The 22,787-nt window shown below is 33.1% G+C and overlaps 4 protein-coding genes and 1 non-coding gene across 9 annotated transcripts; all 5 read left to right on the forward strand.

Moving 5' to 3' along the window:
• Window positions 1–7,282: 7,282 nt before the first annotated feature.
• On the forward strand, window positions 7,283–9,308 carry LOC114401240 (RNA-binding protein CP31B, chloroplastic-like). Its single transcript, XM_028363705.1, has 4 exons — window positions 7,283–7,838; window positions 7,959–8,136; window positions 8,343–8,389; window positions 8,474–9,308. The coding sequence occupies exons 1-4, from the start codon at window positions 7,372–7,374 to the stop codon at window positions 9,015–9,017; spliced, it is 1,236 nt and encodes a 411-aa protein (XP_028219506.1). The 5' UTR covers window positions 7,283–7,371; the 3' UTR covers window positions 9,018–9,308.
• Window positions 9,309–11,795: 2,487 nt separating this feature from the next.
• On the forward strand, window positions 11,796–13,719 carry LOC114402834 (protein UPSTREAM OF FLC-like). The gene is made up of 3 exons (XM_028365524.1): window positions 11,796–12,272; window positions 12,386–12,455; window positions 12,840–13,719. The coding sequence occupies exons 1-3, from the start codon at window positions 12,098–12,100 to the stop codon at window positions 13,399–13,401; spliced, it is 807 nt and encodes a 268-aa protein (XP_028221325.1). The 5' UTR covers window positions 11,796–12,097; the 3' UTR covers window positions 13,402–13,719.
• Window positions 13,720–14,487: 768 nt separating this feature from the next.
• TRNAK-CUU lies at window positions 14,488–14,560 on the forward strand. The gene has a single exon. It is a non-coding gene; the product is annotated as a tRNA-Lys (tRNA).
• A 1,425-nt stretch (window positions 14,561–15,985) lies between these two features.
• On the forward strand, window positions 15,986–19,060 carry LOC114402280 (protein ALP1-like). Of its 5 annotated transcripts, none has more exons than XM_028364792.1 (3): window positions 15,986–16,154; window positions 16,298–16,474; window positions 17,894–19,060. In XM_028364792.1, the coding sequence occupies exons 1-3, from the start codon at window positions 16,004–16,006 to the stop codon at window positions 18,928–18,930; spliced, it is 1,365 nt and encodes a 454-aa protein (XP_028220593.1). In that variant the 5' UTR covers window positions 15,986–16,003; the 3' UTR covers window positions 18,931–19,060. The 5 variants fall into 5 exon arrangements, with proteins under 5 accessions (XP_028220593.1, XP_028220594.1, XP_028220595.1 ...); XM_028364793.1 differs by having other exon boundaries at window positions 15,988–16,206; window positions 17,885–19,060; XM_028364794.1 differs by having other exon boundaries at window positions 15,988–16,185; window positions 17,885–19,060.
• Window positions 19,061–20,680: 1,620 nt separating this feature from the next.
• On the forward strand, window positions 20,681–21,282 carry LOC114402076. Its single transcript, XM_028364613.1, has 3 exons — window positions 20,681–20,686; window positions 20,855–20,965; window positions 21,043–21,282. Exons 1-3 carry the CDS (start codon window positions 20,681–20,683, stop codon window positions 21,124–21,126), a joined length of 201 nt encoding a protein of 66 aa, XP_028220414.1. The 3' UTR covers window positions 21,127–21,282.
• Window positions 21,283–22,787: the final 1,505 nt, after the last annotated feature.

The raw sequence follows: 22,787 nt of genomic DNA on the forward strand, positions 1-22,787 counted from the left end.
CTTCTTATTTCTTTTTCTTCCTCTTCCTTCTTCACTTAACATTTCATCTTGTTTTTGGATGCTTCTCTCGTGAGAGTTCCGTTCAAGCTGGTGTGTGATTTTTGATCGAGATCATTGGTTACGGTGATTCGTTGGCAAGTGGTGATTATGGTAGTGGTTGGTGTGGTTGTTAATGGTAGAGGAGGTGGAGGTACGTACATTTTTTCTGCAACTCAGAGTATGTTTTATATGAATTTATAATCCGTATATTACTTACGGATTGACAATTTGTAGGTTTCTTACGAAATGACAATCTGTAAGTTATATATTTTTTTAACTTTTTAAAAAATTTGTTTTATTTTTTTTGTAATATAATTATTTTTATTATTTAAAATATTTTTAAATACGTATAGTTTGATAATTCATTCGTACTTTTTAGTTTTTATAGTTTAAAAGTAATACTTATTTTTAAATAATTTAGACTTTTATTTTATTTTAAATTTATTTTTTTAATCCTTATAATTTTATGAATTATAATTAACTACACAAATATTAGCAAGACATACATAAGTAATTTATTGCAATATAATTTGTAATAAAAGAAAGTTAATATTTATAACTAATTTGTAGGTAATTATTTATGCAAACTTTTTTTTAGCACGGACTAAAAGGTAAGTCCCTAAAAGAGTTGATAATTTTTTTGGTAGCTAATACTGGATGAGTAGTTAAACATTTATAATGTTTGTGTGAATATTATTAAGTTAACTATTTTACGGAAGTCAAAAATTAATTATATTGTATTGTATATTAGTTTATGCAAGTCTAAATTTTAATATATATGATATATATTGTTATCAATTTTAATGTATTATCTTATTAAATGTAGTAAAAAAAATTAAAATGTGTAATAGTATATGTACAATGTCGTTAGGGGTTGTTTGTTTGTCATTGAACTTTTTTTAATGTTTTGTTAAGATGGACGAAGATTAGTGGATGTATGACAACATAATGTTTGAAGAAGTTGATATGAATGAAGAAAATCAAGAGGAATCTGGTGTGAATGAAGAAAATGGAGAGGAATCTGGTGTGAATGAAGAAAATGGAGAGGAACCTGGTGTGCATGAACTTGTTGATTGTTCAGATGCCTTAAATACTTTTCAGGTATTAATATGATTTTTTTTGTTAAAGTAAGTAAAAGAATGTTCGTTGAAGACTAAACATGTATGAATTGTATTGTAGGTATTTGCTACCTGTGATGATATTTTGCATTGGGCTCAATCTGTTGCGTGTGATATTGGTTTTGTGGCGGTGATTATGAGGTCAAACAAAGATATTGGAATTAGAGGAATGATCTCATTTGTTTTATTGGTTGTGAAGGGAGTGGTCAGTATAGGACCATGAAAAAAGATTTAGTATGATCAGTTACTGGCAGTAAAAAATGTGAGTGTTCCTTTAAGCTGCGAGCGAAACCAGTGGTGGGAGGTGAAGGATGGATGGGGAAGTTAATATGTAGGAGTCATAATTATGTGTTGGCTAAGTCATTAGTTGGACATTCATATGCTAGTCAACTAATTAAGGATAAGAAAATTATTATTGGTAATATGACAAAGTCAATGGTCAAACCAAGAAATATTCTTCTAACATTGAAGGAGCATAATGGCAACAGTTATACAACAATCAAGCAAGTATAAAATGCAAGATATGCATATCGTTCTTCCAAAAGAGGCAATAATACTGAAATGCAACAACTAATGAAGTTTCTTGAACGAGATTAGTTTATTCATTGACATAGATTGAAGGATGAAAATGTTATACGTGATATATTTTGGGGTCATCTTGATGTAGTCAAACTATCCAATACCTGTAATTTGGTATTTCTCATAGATAGTACCTACAAAATAAACAAGTGCTGGCTGTTGTTACTTGACATTGTTGGTATGACATTTTCTGATGCTTTTGTCTATTTGGAGGGAGAACATCTATATAATATTGTTTGGGCTCTAGAATGGTTTTGAGGTATTTTTCTGAGACATGATACATTCCCAAGAGTTTTTGTTATTGACAAAGATCTAACATTGATGAATATGGTGAAAATTGTTTTCCCTAAGTCTACCAATTTGTTGTGTCAGTTTCACATTAATAAGAATGTGAAGGCAAAATATAAAATTCTTGTTGCTCAAAAAAATGCATGAGATTATGTCATGAAAGCCTAGGGAAGTTTGGTGGATTGTCCTTCTGACGATGACTATCTTATGAAGTTTGAAATTGCTTATTCTTCATGACCAATGTTTGTTGACTACATAAAGCAAACATGGTTGATTCCCTATAAAGAAAGATTTGTTATAGCTTGGACGAATAAGGTGATGCATTAAAAAACACAACAACTAACAAATATAAAAATTGTAAATATATTTTGGTGTTAGGGCTTAGGGTCTAATGGATAAAAATACATGTTTTTGTTTATTTGTTTGTGTATTTCAAATGTAGGATTGAGTCTGCTCATTGGGCCTTAAAGAGACTACTACAGAATAGTCTTAGAGACCTATGTAGTGTTTGAGAATCCATGAATAACATGATGACGCTGCAACACACTAAAATTAAGGCATCTTTTAAGACAAGTACACATGTGGTTGAACATGTTTTTAAAGTTACCTTATACAAGAAACTACTTGGCATAGTATCATGGTATGCTTTAAACCAAATTGATACTGAGTTTGAGCATGTAAGTTATGCTGGTATTGACAATTCTCGTTGTGAATGTGTAATGAGAATTACTCATGGTCTTTCTTGTGCATGTGAGTTAGCTAGATATGTTGTCGATAGTATATCACTTGACATAATCAATATGTTTTGGCGGGGGCTAAGTTTTTTAGACCAAGGGTTATCTGAGCCCGAAGTCAGCATAACCAAAGAGATGGAAACCATATCCAAGCGGTTTGAAGAGATTGATGTTTGTGGCAAAGTTACTCTAAAGAGTAAAGTTCGAGAAATTGTTTACTCCGATCTAAACTCTAGGTGTGTTTCTCCAGAAAAAGGTCAAAACAAAAGGTGCTCAAAAGAAACCGATGACCAAACATCAAAGATCAACTAACCGTGATTCGTTTTACTGAGAGTATGTTAATGTTTTACATTCTGTACAAAATAGTAATTCGTCAATCAAATGTAGTGCATCATCATTTGAACAACCAAAACCAAGAATAATCATACCGATGTTGGATCAATTTCATCCATGCATTCATGATTTTATTGAAAACATTGTCGATATCAAACCTAATGGTAACTGTGGATATCGTGCAATTGCTACCTTATTAGGTATGAGTGAAGATTCATGGTCTTTGATTTGTAACCACTTGCTTAAAGAACTTGCAAAATGGTCTAATGAGTATATCAATCTGCTTGGTGGCATAAACAGATTTGAGGAATTAAAGTGGTCCCTACTTGTTAATAGATTATCTATGGTTTATAAGTTTTCTTTTACGCTTTGATGGATTAATTTTGTTTTAAATAAATGAAATTAAAATTGTTACATGCAGGTTACCATGGATAAGTGAATGAATATAACCAACATAAGATATGTGATTGCATTAAGTTATAATGTTATCCTAGTTTCTCTTTCTCTCCAACAAAGCATGACGTTTTTTTTCTCTTAGAAGTCAACCACCAAGGGATTGTTCTATGCATCACGTTATATGTATCGGCCATGTGTATGATAATCATTTTGTTCAAGTAAAAGCATGATCATCCTGTTTGTGTAATTTATGTAATAAAATATATTCTGATAATTTGAATGTGTATGTCCCTATGTAACAGGTATTTATAAGAGACTGTTGTCCCTTACCGCCATCAGCTTTGTTATGGTCTACACATTATCATTATCAAGCAAAGCAATAACCTACACTATATATTAGTAGAATGCAACAATATACAAATTTGATGCGGTTGAAAACAAACTTTGTTGATTTAGGAGAAGATTGAACATTTAGTTACTGTTAAGTCAATATTTGTAATGTACATAGTTGTGACATACTTATGGGGTTGACATGTAATATGATAATTAACGCATGTTTCATTTAGTTTTTTATATAGGATTATTTGACTAATTAAATTGAATTAGGGTTTATGGTGTTAATGTTGATGAATTATGTATTTAGGGTTGAGGGATTAAGTAATTTGGTTTAAGGTTTAACATAATTAATCTACTTAGGTCAATAATTTAATATTCATATACTAAATAAACGAAAATAAATAAAAAGTTTATCAAATAACATTAAATAATAAACATTGTTAAGTCATATTGCATACATAATTCCTATAAAACCTAAAATATAATAATAATCTTCATGCGTCCAACGTACGTCTCCTTCGTCTCGATCGAACATATACATTCCCTTGCGTATTCACACCCCTGGTGATCCTTAAGCACTCCTCGGTCACAGTGTATGCTTCAGTTCCTTCTGTGACTACCCTCAGGTTGATCAAGCGTTTCAACCTTTCTACTATTGCATGACAAGCCTCCTACAATATTGACAACAAGGTAAAAAATAAACATTTAATGCATAACACATAATTTTGAGAATTCAAAATATATTACACCACTGCATGTCGAGGCATGTTTACATAGGCAAGTGCAGCTGTAGGTGGTTCTGGCATAATCGGTGCGACGATTGGCTACTAAAGAGGATTTGGTTCAATAAATGTATCATCGTGCACCACGAGTGAATGTCTAGGAGGATCCCAGGCTGTGTCAAACTCATGAAGGAATAAGATATCATGTAGAACCATTTCATGTAGTTTACCGCACACAGTCTAGGAGCAACACAAATCTGACCCACCAGTGCAAGATATTCAGAGAAGTGCATCCATCTATCGTCAACCTCCTCTATAGATAAAAATGGGGCAGCAGAGGTTAGAGGAATGGTCTACACATAACCAAACTATTACACAATCTTCTTTGGTCAATGTATGACAATACATGGACCCCATTTGATTTATTCGCAAAATAATGAGATCGGCTCAAATTCTCTTAATGCACGGTGGTTATCATAAGGGATCCAACACATAGCATCGAATGTTAATCTATCCAACTGCTTATGATACATCAACACTGATAATGCCTTTCCAGACTTTCAACGACAAGCACGTGATCTCCTCTCATGATAATCTTCAACAACAATACAAGAAGTAATAATAGGAAAATGCTCATAGTTCCAACACTGCCTATATTTTAAAAACAATAGAAATTCAAAATAATACTCAATATAAACTACAAAACTAAAAATTAAATTTAAAATAAATTATAAATACCTGTAAAAGTGTGATATATCCTGCAAGTTGCTTGACGATTCTCTTTGACACATCAATCAAATTCACATACATATGGACCAATACAGCAGCTCCCCATGAGTAGCTTCTAGTTTGGCTGAGGTCGCGAAATGCATCCAAGAATACCACATGCACGTGTGTGACATTCTTTTTAACAAAGAGTGTGCAACCTACTAGATGCAAAAGATATGCTCGAGCTGCTACGGTCTATTGTCCTGCGTCACATTTGTTACGATAAATGTCTCGCAGCTAGGATAACCAAATATATGCCCCATGGCATTGAAATGTCTAATCTCTTGCTTCTTGTGAACTGACTTCAAGCAAGTCAACTAACAAGTCCATAGCTTGGTCTAAATGAAGAGCATCAAAGGTATGGAAGGCGCCTGTAATGGGAAGATGTAGCAACGATGCCACATCATCGAGGGTGATAGTGACCTCTCATATCGGAAGATGAAAACTACTAGTTTTCTTTTGCCACCTCTTTGCAAAAGCATATATAAGTCTCTGTCACCAGTGTCCAAGGAACATGCAATCAAAGGACTTAATCTTGTGACAACCACTATGTCTTCAATCTTTGGAGCAGGTCTTCCAATTTTTTCTACTTTTCTTCCATGGAAGGATAACTTCAACTCGAGATGTTTATGAAAATAAAATTTAAATCATTTCAACTTAAATAAAAAATAGTTATGAAAATATGATATATTTTAAAAAATAAATATATCTCCATTTCAAATTGTGACTGCCACATGATGAACATAATCCATCAAAACTGATTTATCGTGGGGCCCGCCTGAAAAATCCTGGACATCAACAACTACATCATTAGTAACTGCATCCTGAAACTGCTCATGGACCTCGTCAGGTACATGATCCACATGTTCAACATCCTCGGTAATAGGTGTGAGTGTTTGTTGCCTACGTACAGATGTTGTCGCCTTCGCCGCTAAGGGACTTCATCTGCATCACCATTAACTTTTGTCCTTAAAGCTTTTCCTAGTTCTAACCATAATTTACGCATTTAAACAGTAATAACAATTAATGTTATCGTTCAAATGATACTTGAGTTTCATAGAAACTAACAAATTCACTAATAAATAAATTTAATTAAAAATATTGAATAAATTAGTATTTAATAATTCTTAAATAAATATTTAATTATTTTTAATTAACTTTTTCAATACTTTTATATATTCATAAATCAATATAGAAATTTTTTTTAAATATTTATAGACTTCACATCACTAATTCTAGTAAACTTAAATATATGATAAAAATGTAAGTACAATTTTTATTTATTTCTAATAAATGTGTATTTCATTTTTTAACAAATTAGTATTTGAATACTTTAAAATTTTGATAAACAAATGAACAAATTTTAATTTTATACTTAAAAAGACTATTTATATAAATATTTATTACTATTAGTGTAGTAATGTTTATATGACTATATCAATAAAAATAAATTGTCATTTACAAATTTAGATTTTCTTGTTAAATTAATTTCTACAATAAGTACTTATAAAAATTTGGAATTAATAATATTTAAAAATATTTATACAGATTAAGAGTCTGTGTAATGCATATCCGTATGGATTATATGGATTTCAAATCTGTATAATGGCTACACAATCCCATTAAAAATCAACGAGTGGAAAAGAGAAACTTACGACGAAAGTGAAGGCGACAACAATGAAGGGGACTGGCAACAAAGCATAACTGGAAGCAAGAACTACAATGGTGCGGCGAGAAGAAGCGAAGAAGAAAGAAGAAAGAAGAATGAAGTGCAACAACAATGCATACGAAGAGGGAGAGGAGAGGGAGACCTTTTTTAAATTTAAAGTAAAGGGCAATTTCGCCACTTCACTTAAAATGATGGTGCATAAGAAGTAGGTGCACCTAGCAAAACCCATTGTTTTGCTAAAGGCCCAAAGAAATGTCTGCTGGGTTTTTCGAAGCCTAAAATGTTTGTTATACCCTCCGAATCTACGGCGTCGTTTGTTTCGTCTTCCCCAAAACCCTTTGTTTCGTTTGTGTGTTGAGGGTTTGGAGTGGAGGGAGGTGCAGAGCAGAATGGTTCTATCAAACAAGAAACTGAAGCTTAAGCTGAGAGCTGAATTAGCCCAAAGAAACTCCAACGCCGCCGCCGAACCCCCTTCATCTTCATCTTCTACTAATAATAACAACTCTCTCAAAACTCTTCTGGACTCTGCCACCCCTAAAGCCAGATTCTCCAAAAGAGAGAAGCGAAGGAAGCTTCGATCCGACCAACCTTCACAACAAGCCAACAAGGAAATTCAAACTGAAACAGAAGCTGAGGGTTCGCCCAATAAGAAGAGAAAGAGGAAGAAGGTAGAGGGCGATGACGTGGCAGCAAATGGAGTTTCCGACACACCAAAGAACAAGAAGAAGAAGCAAAAACAGAAGAAGAACAAGAACAAGAACAAGAAGAAATCCACAACGGCGGAAGAAAACGAATCTAATGGTGGAGGGGAAATGCCAGAGGCTACAGAGTTAACCAAAACCAATACAACTACCAGGTAATTATAATAATATTACACTGTAAATAGCTACTGTTTAATGTGAGTGCCAGAGAGATTTTTGTCTTCATTTTTGTTTTAATTGTTTATGTTTTCTGTGATATATATATATATATTCAGTAAAGACAATGGTGATGCTCCTACAAACACGAAAGCTTATGTTGGAGGAATTCCCTATTATTCAACCGAGGATGATATTCGAAGTTATTTTGAAAGCTGTGGCACCATAACTGAAGTTGATTGCATGACTTTTCCTGAAACTGGCAAGTTTAGAGGGATTGCCATTATTACTTTCAAGGTCAGGAATAATGCACTATTCTTTTCTTCATTTTTTATTTATTGCAATAGAGCATTTCTTGATTGTTTTTTTTATTAAACTATCAATCTCGGTTGAGCCCTTGAGATTTATCAGCACACTACATTTGTTGTGTCTTAAGTTTATATTTCACTTTGGTAAATAAGCATGCTCATAACTTGCTCTGACATGTGGCATTCTTCCTGCAGACTGAGGCTGCAGCTAAAAGAGCATTGGCTCTTGATGGAGCTGACATGTTAGTAACACTAGCAATTTTCTTTCTTAGAAACCTGATTTACTGTTTTTGTGCATTTCTCATGGAACATTTGATGTTTAACAGGGGAGGACTCTTTCTTAAAATCCAACCATATAAAGCAACTCGAGCCAATAAAGCCTCAGATTTTGCTCCAGAAATTTTGGAGGGGTACAATAGGATATATGTTGGAAATTTGTCGTGGGATATAACTGAGGAAGAACTAAGGAAATTCTTCAATGGTTGTGAGATAACATCGCTACGATTCGGTATGGACAAGGAGACAGGAGAGTTTCGAGGGTATGCCCATGTGGATTTCAGTGATAGTCAGTCACTGAAAACAGCCCTTGCATTGGACCAAAATGTTTTGTTTGGGAGACCTGTCAGGATAAGTTGTGCGGTTCCTTTGAAGAAAAAAACTGGAACTCATACAAGCTCCACGGTTAATGGAGCTAATGGTGATAAACCAAGTTCCACAGGAAGTGACAGGATAGATGGAGCTGATGGTGATAAACCAAGTTCCACAGGAAGTGGCAAGATGAGGAGGAGGACATGCTATGAGTGTGGTGAGAAAGGACATACATTTGCGGCATGCCCAAAGAAACAAACAGTTGCTGCAACTACAACCTAAAGTGTGTAGGAAAACTCAAACAGATCACTGTTCTTGTTTCTTCTAGCAAATAGTTTGATTGTAGTTTATAAAATACAATAGTGCTGCATTCATAACTGGTCGGATTTACAGTTTCCTGCTTCCCTTGTTATTGTTATCCTTGTTTCCTCTTGAAATGAAAATTCTGTCTTTGTTATAAGCCAAGAAAAGTAGGAGATTAAAAAGTTACTAGTAGTTTGAGATTTTGTTCACAGATAGATAGACATTTTGATGCAAATTAATAGTGTGAATCCAAGCTTTCTTTTTATTGCACCTTATCCTTGTTGTACTTGTAAGGAAAATGAGAATTTTGTAAATTGATATAAAAACTGAATGTCAGAGAATGGAAATGATAAGCCATTCAGAGAAAGAAAATTGACCGAGTGTAAATGAAATGAAACGGGAGAAAAACAAACTTGGAAGACTTGATTGATGTTTTTCTATGTAATAACGTAATATGCAGCATTGATAAGAATTCAGTTCATGATGACACGATTTTCTCCTTAGTGATTCCTAAAACTAAAAAAAGCTGTAAACAAATAGTAGTACGTAAATATAAGGATTGTTTCCCTGTTTTCTGCACGGTCAACTTGCCTATTGCAACTAGGCACTATATGCTTGAGAAACCAGAGAGAGCTCTCTTGAAAATTTAACTAAGGTAAAACTGTGTAATTAGAATATTACGTGAAATTCTGCTAGCGTTAGTTAATTTATGCTACTGTACGGCATCATCAACGGCATTCCAATAATGTGATGCCAGTGACGAATGCACGAAGCATTCTTAAAATGAATTCCACATTATCATATTCCCCTTGAGTTGAAGAATCTGGTCCTAGCTAGCATTTCAGATATTATAACCTAACTGAAGGATTGGAGAACTAATGACTACAGGATTGCCATATTTTGATAAGATAGTTGATTGTATATGTAATCTCATATAAAAGAGACTTGTCATCAGGTGCTTCAACATGATACTTTCTTATGGGTGCCACTATCACCTGACAGATACGAGTGAGGGACCTCCCTCCAAGCTTCTGGTTCCAATACAACATAGTACCTGAAAAGAAAACTTACCAAAGCAATTACTTAAGCTACTGCAGAAATGCCAGACCAAGATTCTCTGCATTTAAAAAGCAGACTGCTGGGTCCTACAAAGTGACTGCCGAGAATCCACACTCTGGAATGCTAATGCCACATCAATCCATCACAGTTTCTTTATACAGGCCAATAGAAAAGTAGCAATAAATTCAAATGATGAGTAAAAATTTGACTGAAATCCTTGAAACTGGTTTCATGAGTCATGATCATTAATTAGAATCAATTGGTTACCTTTTATTCTTCTAACTGAAAATACAATCTTAGAAGGAAGTGGCCTCATACTGTCAAGAAGATGGATGGGTCTAGAGTCATCACTCGTATTGTATGTATGCATGCGTACAAAGAAAAAAAATAAGAGTAAAAATTAATTAACAACTTGTAATCCCTACAGACTGTTTTCTACACATTTCACACACCCGGCTAAGTTGTGTGTATGTGTGAGCAAAGTTACAAACTTGTTGTTGTTTTAGAAATGGTGAAGTGCTGGAGAAATAACACAGTCCTCTTCTGGGCGCATTTTGCTCTGTCTGCACTCTGCAGTGATATTGGAACGTAGTGGTTCCAATTCCAAAAAGTGGCCTGCTAGCCTTTTCTGTGCATTGAAGGGATCAATGCAATACAGTTTCTTCATTTGTTTCCAATTTATTCGCTGTCACACGTAAAGCTTTCATCAATTATCATCACTCACCAGCACCAGCTTTCCCATTCACTTTCTGCCACTGTACTCTTTTCAGTCACACGCCACTTCTCCCCCAAACGACAAACTCACAATCCACACACGTACGATACTTGAACCACGCCCGAAATTAATAGCTCTTATTGCATAATACTAGTCCTAGTTTGCCATGGGCTAGTTAAACAACCAACGCAAACAAACTGAGAAATTGCCTCCAACCTTGGTTAAAGTGTTTTGTCACGTATGCTCCACCAACAAGGAAGGTTGCTTGCAGAACCACTCCGATTATAACCTTTCGTTTATATGAGCAAATCCTGGCATTTTTTGGCTATGAAATGTAACCTGCATGTGGATGTGGCAAGAGAAAAAGCACGGCATTAATAGAATAAGTGTCTCTTCGAATGTAAGCTTAATGATACACAGAGATTCAAGGAGCATTTTTTGTAGACGGTGTCACACTAGTTTTTTTTTGTACCCCATATATATATATATGTAGTATCGCATTTAAGCACCCATGTTGTTTTAATTTTTCTATGTGAAGGAATAGTAAGTTAGGCCCTTTTTTTTGCACGAGATTCCTCACTTCTTACTAGGGTCTTGCCAAGGACACTTGATAAGGAATTAAAACGATAAAAAGTTTTATTGAAAATAATACTGGGCATTTTAATCTATTATTCATTCCAATGAAAAGCTTTTTTCTTTATTTTCTTAATCAGTATTCTTAAAATACGGATTAACATTTGCCTTCTATTATAAAAGCACTCGCTTCACTAGTTTCCGCACATTCTGCCTGGTTGCCGGGAAACTTGTCCATTTTTTTCCCCTGAAAGCAGTGCGATGGTTTCACGGGACTACTTTTGACTTTATATGAAGAAAATGAAAATTTTGTCCTGAGCTTACTTTGGTCCGTGAGCGGGGTACTATGATTGATATTAATAATTGATAAACATCATTTGACCCTTAACTTGCAACTAGTAGTAGCACCTGCCTCGTGAGTTAGTATTATAAGCTCAACAACAGGTTTGACACATTGCCGTGAAATATATGCAATTGCATGCCATGCCACTTCCACTTGTTGGTATTGGTACATATAAGCTCATTACTTGCCAAATGCAAACAAGAGACACTTTCCCTCTTGGTGGCCCCTATCGTTATAAATGCCTCAGTTCAGTACCTGAATTAGAAATAACAATTCTACACACCCATTCTCATTCTGCACTCAGAAACTTTGGCTTTCATTACCTTCAAATTTGCTGTTTTTTTTTTTATTTCTAATTTATCAAGGAAAATGTTAGAAAGAGAAGCAAGTCTTGAGAGCTCTAAAATCTGGATTGAACCAAAGCATCAAGCAACTGAGGTTAAAGTTCCAGTAATATACTACCTTTCCCGAAATGGCCAGCTTGAGCATCCACATCTCATGGAGGTTCCAATCTCTTCTCCACAGAGAGTGCTATGTCTCAAAGGTAAATGCCAACAATACAGTAATGGAAAATAGAGGTGCTAGTTAGTAAATTTGATTTATGCTAAGATATAATTTCACCAATTTTTTTTTCTCTGTTTACCCTGTCGTTCTCAGACGTGATAGATAGATTGAGTTTTCTCCGGGGACAAGGAATGGCCAACATGTATTCTTGGTCTACAAAAAGGTATATTCTATTATTATGGGCTCTTCAGAATCTTGGAACACAAAATCCCTTTAGACCCAGTTGTCTTTACGTGTGTGTTGAACGAGCTTTTGCAAAATTGACTTTGAGATTAAATCATTTATGTTTGGATAGTTTTATTCTAAAAATACATTAGTAGTAGAAAATAGTATTATTTAAAGTTGATCTAGCTCAAGATCAATATGAATGTAAATTAATTTCTTATTGTGGAATTTGATACATGAGCATTTACCTAAAATTGCTGATATTTCAACGTAATTTTTGATGATATACTGCGAATCAAAACACACATTTATTTTGTTCACAAGCTCAAACCTCTTGCAAACAATGTTTATCAAAGAATGCTAATGAGATCTTTCATTCTAGGAGTTACAAAAACGGGTTTGTGTGGCAAGATTTGTCCGAGAATGATTTCATTTACCCAAGTAGTGGCCATGAGTATGTCCTCAAAGGAACACAAATGATAGAAGCTTCTTTGAGCTTTCGATCCTGCGAAACAATATCAACATCAAGCTCCAAAAGTTCCACTGAAGCAAGCAATTCTAGCACGGGTGCAGACTCCCCTGCCACCATAACGAGGAGAAGCCAGTCATTGAACTCGAGTGATTACAAGTATTACTCGGCAAATAAATGCGAAGAGTTTGCAGGGAAAGCTACTATTGCGTCGACTCAGACTGAGGAGAAGCGTAGGGAAAGGATAAAAAGGGAGGAGCAAGTTGAAGAGTGTGAAGGAAATGGTGATGCAAAGGAGTTGGGTGAGAATGAAGAAGGGTCTTTGCCATTTTCTAGATCTAGTTTTGGAACGTTGGAAGGGTCTTTGGAGGGTTTTGGATCAGCAGATATCAGAAGCCAGAGGGTAGAGAATGAACGTCCAAGTGGGAGGATCAAGGCTTCAGAAGTTTTGATGCAGTTCATCAGGTGTGGATGATCTTTGTGAGTACGAGAGAGGAACTATAAATCACTCAAATTGGTGTCATTACGCAGTTTTTTTAGTTAAGTTAGAAATGGAACAATAAATTGAGTGATTTGTTGCTAGTACATCTATCCCTTGTGCTGTGTCCTTCCAATCAAATTAACATGACATGAATTATTGCTCCTTGCATTGTTTTTGGTACCCAATAATCCAATATTAGTGCATCATCATTTGTGTGGAGCAAAACTTACTAACTTGTTGTATTTGGTTGAGCCCGATACCCCAATGGAAATATTTACTCAAGTTTAATAATCCAGACAAGTTATTTCACAATTGAATGGAATTTGATTGCTTCAATTGAATTATTTTGCATTTCGAGTTCTTTCCAAATATAAGTGCTTTAGTCATCTGATTGAACATTATTTGGTGGATGCATTCTAAGGTTTCTCTTTTGTCAAGATTCTCTCCTTTTGGGTTACAAGTATAGGTAGTTTTGCTGTTGTTTAGAAGTGTTGAAGGTGTATTCCATGGGAAGGGAAGGCTTGGGCTTGGGTTCTGTAACTAAAACACCATTTTGGGAAAAAACTTGTCAACGTGCTTTGAGGAGTGGGTTTACTCCCCAAGTTAGAGCGAACAATTTGGTACATTTAGTTATGCTCTATAAACACTTCAATTTGATTGACCAACTTGGTACGTTCTAAATATCAGACACATACCCCATGTGGTTCAAATATTGGAATTATATACTACAAGAATCACTTAAGTGTGTTCTATAAACACTGCAATATGCAACCGCTCCAATGATACCTTATATTAAAGACTTCGCATTTCGCAAAGCTATCAAAAAATTATTGCTAAAATGCCAAATGGTACACTATATATAGATACGTCATGTATAATTTAAGACTTAATTAATTTGAAATCATCGGATCTGCAAAGTGAGAAATATATATTTTATATGGTATGTGACCAATTGAACTTGATGGTACGTATGTATTTTTAGTTTCTACATCTATTCATTCTATATTCTATAATTTAATATAGTATGTAACCAATTTATAAAACTATATATTATATAAATACATTTAACTATTAACAGTTGCCCGTCTAGCTCAGTTGGTAGAGCGCAAGGCTCTTAACCTTGTGGTCGTGGGTTCGAGCCCCACGGTGGGCGAAGTTCTTTTTTTTTTTTTTCGTAAAATGGCTAAAAATCTTGCTATATATATATATTTATTAATACCCAACAATTGTATAAAGACACCTCATTTTAAACGGTAATCGCATTTTACTTACGTTTTTTTATTGGCATCTTTTACCAATCAACTAACGTCAGTAAATTTTTCCATAAAATGGCCAAAAAAATTGCTAACGATAATTTTCAATATATTCCTCTCATGTTTTCTTTTTCTTATCTTAAACCAAAATACAATCTTCTTATCCTAAAATTATCATAACGAAAAACTACATTATTTTTTTGATAAAATATTTGGAAATTATACTTTTTGAGAGATAATTATGATATACTTTAATCAATTTTAATGTAAATAATTATCGTAGGATTTTTCCCACTTGATGAATAGTTTTTACCCTTTATTATATAGATTTAGAAATTCTAAAAAAATATGATTTTTTTTATGGAAATCTAAAAGTGGATAGTATTTAAATTTTTGTTTTATTTTAAAATTTTCAAAATCAATAATAAGAATGTCAAGAAAGCAATTTTTAGTGAAATTGAGAACAAAATAATAGAGAAATTTATTCAAAATTATTCATTATTGTTAAGAATTTTGTTTACATTAAAACTAATGAAAATGTAATATACTTTTTAAAAAAATAATACAACTTTTAAAATGAATAAAGAATATAATTTAAGCACTCATCCTAAAATATATAATCTATTGATAAAACAACATTTCGAGTCCCCTCCCCCGGTTAAATAATGAATATCTACACGTATTTAAGCTAAAGACACGATGATGATAATGTGAAAACAGAGAGAGATGGTCGAACAACAACTAGTAGTAAATGAAAATGATATGTTGAAATGATTCTTATTGTCGAGACAAGAACATAGATGAGTGGAGCGTAAAATGCAATGTAACAAAAATATGGGAAAATGACGAGAGAAAGAAATAAAAGAGATGCAGTAAAAAAGAAAAAAGAAGATAAAATAAGACATGATAAAAAGAATGAATACCAATACCAAGCTAGTGCATTAAGTGTCCTGTGTCCACAAATGTTTATTGTCAAATACTATTCTTTCTAATTTTTATAAATGGTCAAATTAATTAATTCATCAAAATTAAGAAATTTGATTAATTCACCTAAGAGTATTAAATTTATCCTAAAATAATATTTTTTAAAAAAAATACTTCCGTAAATAAAATGAACAAAGTATGTTTATCTCACTTCCACGTCAATATAAAAGATTTTAATTAAAGGCATTTTTTTTGTAAAAAAAAATAAAATAGTACCATTAGAAAAGATGAAACTATACTTTTAATTCAGAACTTATGATAATAATGGAAGGGATATATTTTATTGTAAACTGACTTGAAAAAAAAAATTAAAATAATTGAAAGACCATAAGTTTCACAAGTCTTGAATTCAAGTGTTCATGTCCATTACGAGAGAAACTAAAATAGCAGTCTCATTGAAATTGGCCTGGCCTCGATATTTTGATTTGTTTTCTTTTATTGTTTTTCCTTGCATTTCTTTGATTCCCTTCACTTCACCAATATATATTACACCACGCGTTAGTTACTCACGTATTCTGCTTCTTTCTTTCTCTCACCCTTGGTTGTTTATGCTTTACTACTTGTCCGTCCATTCATTCAACTTTTCATATTATAATGAATACTCGGGAATTCGCACACACACTCACTCACTTTGTTTCTTGTTCTTGGTGTAGTTGAAATCTGGGTGATGATTAATGGGTTTTGTTCCCCTTTTGTGAATTTGGGTTGTGAATACTCAATGGGTTCCATCAGAGGGATCAAGAAGAGGAAGAAAGCTGACAACAAAGATGGCCCAGATGCCTCTGCAACCTCATTCGATTGGTGGCATCACTTCTCCCTCAGAATCTCAGGTACACTGCAATTAATTAATATCCTCTCTTTTCATTTTGATAAGTGTGTGATATTCTGTTGCTTGCTTGTTATTGTAATATATATATATATATATATATATATATATATATATATATATATATATATTAAGAGGGGTAGTTGTTATTATTTTTAATGTTATGTAGGGCAAAGAAGTTATGTGCTTTCTGGTAATGGGTTGTAGGATTATAATGATTCCAGATTTGTTTCTTCAAGCTTTAGTTATTTACTCACTTTGCTTTGCTTGACTTTCATATTCACGTTGCTCTTACCGAGTTACTTGATAAATAAAGTAACCTCATACCTTTGACCCTAATGTCTTTGTCTTGTATTTCGAATTTGTTTCTTGCTTAGGAACTATCCTAGACTTTGGTAACAATTTTCTTGAATTACTTGTGTTTTGATTCGCATATCTCTGCTTGGCTAGTTGTTATTCTGTACCTTAATTAGAACATTGGTGGGATCCTGGTTATAGGTATAAATACCTGCATTATTTTTGTTATCTTCACTTGTTACAGTAATTCACTGTACGTAACAAATTGGGTATCATATGCTTTTTTTTCACGTGAATTGTGCAGCTTCTTTCTCTTGTTATGCATTGATGTCAGTCAATACTCATTTTGACTTTCTATCTCCATTGTTTCAACACATCTTAAATGATCTTTCTTCCTTTACTCCAGTTTTTTTGTCTCTTCCCAATGTCTGCTTTGAGGAGTCACATAATTTGCCCTCTCATCTTTATACTGACTAATTACCAAATACATGAGCAATGAGATTACTCAAACTTGTGGTTAACACACATTGTAACCAATTAAACTACTTGTGAAAGAGATTTTTTCCATGTGGCTTATTGAATTGATTGATGATAGAAAGGTATACATATTCTGTGAAAGTTATTTGGTTAAATGTGAGAATTTGCTTTGATGGGATTAAATGTTAGACTGGTATGGTCGATACAATAAAAAAAATGAATTGTTATGAGTTGAAAACCTTCTGATCTGATTGACAGCTAAGGAGGTTTTGAAAGAAAAATAAAATCAGAAATGCATAGGTGTGAACCCTTCAGTCAATTCATTACTATCAGGTTGTTCATATTTTGTGATATTTTTGCTTTGTGACTTAAGTAGATTGCTTTGTATAAGAAGAGAAGGATTTTTCTAATATAGCTTTCAGAGAAACTGACCTCTAGAATACTAAGGATTTGCACATTTATTTGTAATCTGGATATAAAGAAAATTGAATCTGCTATTGCTTCTTCTAGCTTGTGGACTACCTTCCTTTCATTTTATTTAAGATGGTTCATGATGTGCTAAAGTTATTCATTATATACTATTGTGAAATTCAATTGCCCATTTACGTGATATGCTCATGTTTAATTTTGCTAATTTTAGGACCTTTAGCTCGATCTAAAAATATAGAGAAATTTGAGTCTGTTTTCAAGATCTCAAGGAAGACGTTCAACTATATATGTTCTCTTGTGGAAGAAGACATGCTGGCCAGAGCCTCAAATTTTGTTGATCTAAATGGCAATCGTTTGTCTTTGAATGATCAAGTAGCTGTAGCTCTCAGAAGGCTTAGCTCTGGTGAGTCATTGTCAACCATTGGTGAATCATTTCGGATGAATCAGTCAACTGTTTCCCAGGTAACATGGAAATTTGTGGAAACAATGGAAGAAAGAGGGCTCCACCATCTTAGTTGGGCTTCAACTGAAATGGAAATGGAAGAGATAAAGTCCAAGTTTGAGAACATACGGGGCCTTTCTAATTGTTGTGGTGCCGTTGACAGCACACACATAATGATGACTTTGCCCTCTGTGGATGCTTTGAATAGTGTGTGGCTTGACCGTGAGAAGAATTGTAGCATGGTCTTGCAAGCCATTGTGGATCCGGATTTGAGATTCCGCGACATAGTTACTGGATGGCCAGGAAGTATGAGTGATGAGCAAGTGCTTCGAAGCTCTTCTTTTTTCAAACTGGCTGAAGAAGGGAAGAGGTTGAATGGGGGTAAGAAAACACTTCCAGATGGAACACTGTTTAGGGAATATATTATAGGGGATACAGGCTTTCCCCTTTTTTCATGGCTTCTTACACCTTATGAAGGTAAAGGATTCTCAAATGTTCAAGTTGAGTTTAATAAAAGGGTTGTTGAAACCCAAATGGTGGCCAAGAAAGCATTGGCTAGGCTGAAGGATATGTGGAAGATAATCCAAGGTGTGATGTGGAAGCCTGATAAGCACAAGTTACCAAGAATTATTCTTGTTTGCTGTATACTACATAATATAGTTATCGATATGGAGGATGAAGTACTGATTGATATGCCCTCTTGCCACCAGCATGATTCGAGATATCAAGACCAAACTAGTGAATTTGCTGACAATACTGCCACCATTATGAGAGAGAAGCTATCTCTCTACTTATCTGGCAAACTGCCAACTTGAAATATCATTTCTTCTGATTATTACAATTGAATTGGAATTATATAAAAATAGATTTTTACTCTACCATCTTCATGTTATTGGTTGATAACTGACTTGAACACAAAATAAATTTTAGTTGCCTCTGCTTCAATGTGTGCTCAAGGAGGAGGATACTTATTCTACGTATGGTTGCATGAGCTATTTGCTTGGTAGTTAGTGGAGTTAGTTATGTCTTTGTTGCTCCTTATTTCATTTTTTTCGGTCATAGACGCTAATTTGTTAATTTGGGGAGGGCAGATTAGTTTTCCTACCTCTTCTTTATGGGGATTTAGGTGCGTTGACTAGAATTTTAATGACATAACATAAATGATGAAAAATTTCTTCTTGCAATTTGCGGAGTAAATGAACAACTTAATAATTATTTATTCTTATTAAATGTGATAGAAAATACCTCAATTTGGACAATGCTGTATGAATATACCATCAAATGTATAGTATATATCTTGAGAGAGAAAATATTTTATATGAAAGTGAAATTATTAAATTTGAACTATATATTCATACATTAAGATTTAATGTAAAAAAAACTCTCTTACTTTTAAGTGATCACATGACATTAAATTTTAATAGTTTATATTTGGTTATACTGTTTAGATTTAATCTTCTCACTTTCATATACAATTATTTTTTTTCACATGATATGTTTTTACCACTACTTAATGTATACAATAATTTATGAACAATTTATTTTAACTTTTTTTTTGTTCCTCTTTTACATATGCAATTAACTAATTACTTTATTATGTGAGAAATTGTTTATATAATGTAATTTTTTAATTATTTAGTTACTTTTTATTTTTTTAATTTGTAAAATAAGACCAAATTTATAAGTAATATTATGTATCTAAATGTTTTAAAATTGTATATGTATATTTTAACATGTATATCCAAATGCAAATAACTTAACAAATAAAATTTAAATGAGTCTTTACATAAGGGATCTATCTCACTTAATTAAGAAAAGATGTGAATGTTATAAATTCTCTGATACATGTCTTTGATTTTAACGGATAAAAAATAAGAGAATCCTTATACTCAAATGAGCATATGACAATCAAGAGTGTAAAGAAGATTTGTGTCTATAGAGAATCATATCTCTATATATTGCAATTGTAATGTTCATACTCTACATTTTAATTAATTTGGTTCATTTTATCCAAACTTGAAAAAAAAACTTACAAATTTTACCTTCCATTGTTGAGCTAGCGCAACAAACTAAAAGAATTACATTTTTTATCCCAAATTTTACTTTTTGGCATATTTTACCTCCAAATTTTTCACTTTTTGGAAAATTTTATTCTCAATTTTTTTACTTTTTTGACGAATTTTATCCTCAACTCTTATGCTATGTCAACATGTCACGCCAGGGAAAGATAAAATTTATGTTTTTTATAAGTTAAGGGTAAAATATGCTAAATTAATTTATCAAAAAATAAAAAAGTTGGAAGTATAAAATAAGCCTATAAATAAATAATTATTTTTTATAAACATTTTTTATTTTGTTATAAGAGAAACAATTAACATTTGTCTTCAAATCATTTGGGCCACTGGGGGAGCAAAAGGGCTATTACTTCCTGTACTTCTCGTGTTGCTTTCTACACTTCCTTTTTCCTTACATAATGTAAAATTACATTTCGAAATTTCTTTTCGGCTTTCAGAATAACCATCCTGAAAGGTTAAAAAACATTCCGGAAAGAATGCAGGAAGCAACATGGGAGTACAGAAAGCAATAGCCAGAGAAATGTAAGACTGGGCCATAAAGAGGGCCTTGTATTGATTGCATCGTTCAAACAAAACCATTTTATGAAAGGTGGCGTTGTAGTGATTGCTGCGAAACAGAAATCGAATCAGAGACGGTGGTCTGGTGTGTGTGGGCGCAGTGTAGAGACGAAGGTGTGGCTTGAGTATTGGAATGAAAATGGAATTGAGAAATGTGGTGAAGGACAAGAAATTCTGGATGGCATCTTTCCTTATTGCCTGGGCCGCTGCTCTTCAGGTTAGGTTAGGTACCCTAACTAATTATTCTCCTTTTCTCAATTCAATTCAATTCATCTGTTGCATTTTCATTTTCAGGGTCACATGATGTGGTTACAGCGCCAGGATTCCTTCAAACATAAATTCGGTAACCCCGACGACCATCCTCATAACTCAAACTGATTCATCACTCCCCTCCCTTGTATTCTATTTCTAATTCTCCATCCTTTAATTTAATATATGTTAATGCACATCCTCATCTATCTTGTGTTGTGGTGCGTATGAATTATGATAATATACCATGTTGTCACTGTTCCATTATTTGCCTTTTCTCCTCGATCTTATGGCTCTGATCCCCACTTTTTTTTTTTTTTATTTTCCCTACAACTTACAACCCATATTTCTAAAATACTAACTGCAAGATGCCACCACTTAGTACCGAAATTATCTCCCTCGTTAAACTTAGGCCACTACTTCCATTGGCTAGTCCACAAGACTAAAATCCCCAATTATTACCTCGCATGTCCTCTTTATTAATTGCAATTTCATTTCAGCTACTGAAGCATGATAATATATATGTGTTGATTCAATTCAAACTAGGTTTGTGTCCATCCCTATTAATAAATTACTTATGAATCCCGCTCGAGCTTTCCAATGAAAACCCTCATCCATGTAATTTGTTCCCCAATATTACTTTTTAACAATCATCCTCACTCGTGTCCCCCTTTTTGGATATTAGTCTAGTATATCATACATCCCTCATTAGGAAAAGCTTTTTCATAACTGACTTCCCGTTCAACATGTCTTACCAAATGTGTCCTAAAGAACAAGGGAATGTGGATTACTTTCCGGGAATTAAGATCCACACTTTGCAAATTTTACATTTCTTCCTTCCTTTTTTTTTTTTTTTTTACAAATAAGCTCTGCTATTGGAACCACAAAGTGCTGGGTTCTATCTTCTAGGACTAACCAGTCTAAAAAGTTATTGTGTATAGGTTTATCTAATTATATACTGTTATAAACATTGAAGTGAATTGAATAATCTAAGGCTATGTTTGGATTCATGAGATGAAATGGAATAAATTCTCTATTCTATTGTTTAGATATGTTATGATACAATGAGATTAAGTAAAATAAACAATGGAATAGGATGAAACAGGTTTTATTAGTTTGCATTGTACTTCATCCTCTTTTTACGATCTAAACAATGAAACAATATCATTTCCTTCTTTTCTATTCTCTTCTTTCAATTTAAATATAGCCTAAAAGTTGCAGGGACGTATTACTCTAAATCAAAGTAGAGGCATGAAAGTCAATATTACTATGCATATCTGTTGGAAATATTTTGTAAAATAAAATATAGAAATAGGGAGAACTTGCAGAAAAAATAGAGAGATTAACAATAGAGGAAAATATCTAATAATATTCATAAGGTGAGAATATCTAAGTATATAGGCTTACAACCAATCTGAAAATGTTAATGAACCTGATCTATCTTCTATCTTATTTATTTTTATTAATTAAATGAAACAAAATATAAAAGATAAAATCTGCAAAAATAACAAAAATCATTATCTAAAACTTATTTTTATCTTCAAAATTCAAATAAGACAAATTCTTATAAATCTAAACAACTTATATTGTTGGAGATTATGTGAAAAAAAAGATTTATTTTCATGTAATTTATTCAAGTACATATTTACATCTCAAAAGTTAGGAAAATAAGTAGAGAAAAAGGGTTATGCACAATGTAACTTTTTTTACACAAGCATCCCATTACAAATAACATGTATGTTAAGTTTGTTAACTCTTAACATAATCATCTTAATGGTGATTTTTTCTAT

This window comes from Glycine soja, chromosome 20 (assembly GCF_004193775.1).
Source record: "Glycine soja cultivar W05 chromosome 20, ASM419377v2, whole genome shotgun sequence".
In the NCBI taxonomy this organism is placed as follows: Eukaryota; Viridiplantae; Streptophyta; class Magnoliopsida; order Fabales; family Fabaceae; genus Glycine; species Glycine soja.

Coding starts and splice junctions, on each gene's coding strand:
- LOC114401240 (XM_028363705.1), top strand. CDS start 7,372: ATGGTTCTATCAAACAAGAAACTGAAGCTTAAGCTGAGAGCTGAATTA. Junction 7,839..7,958: donor AAAACCAATACAACTACCAG/GTAATTATAATA, acceptor ATATATATTCAG/TAAAGACAATGGTGATGCTC. Junction 8,137..8,342: donor TTGCCATTATTACTTTCAAG/GTCAGGAATAAT, acceptor TTCTTCCTGCAG/ACTGAGGCTGCAGCTAAAAG.
- LOC114402834 (XM_028365524.1), top strand. CDS start 12,098: ATGTTAGAAAGAGAAGCAAGTCTTGAGAGCTCTAAAATCTGGATTGAA. Junction 12,273..12,385: donor GAGAGTGCTATGTCTCAAAG/GTAAATGCCAAC, acceptor TGTCGTTCTCAG/ACGTGATAGATAGATTGAGT. Junction 12,456..12,839: donor TATTCTTGGTCTACAAAAAG/GTATATTCTATT, acceptor CTTTCATTCTAG/GAGTTACAAAAACGGGTTTG.
- LOC114402280 (XM_028364791.1), top strand. CDS start 16,004: ATGTCCATTACGAGAGAAACTAAAATAGCAGTCTCATTGAAATTGGCC. Junction 16,155..16,297: donor ACCACGCGTTAGTTACTCAC/GTATTCTGCTTC, acceptor TTCTTGGTGTAG/TTGAAATCTGGGTGATGATT. Junction 16,475..17,884: donor CTTCTCCCTCAGAATCTCAG/GTACACTGCAAT, acceptor TGCTAATTTTAG/GACCTTTAGCTCGATCTAAA.
- LOC114402076 (XM_028364613.1), top strand. Junction 20,966..21,042: donor CCTGGGCCGCTGCTCTTCAG/GTTAGGTTAGGT, acceptor TTTCATTTTCAG/GGTCACATGATGTGGTTACA.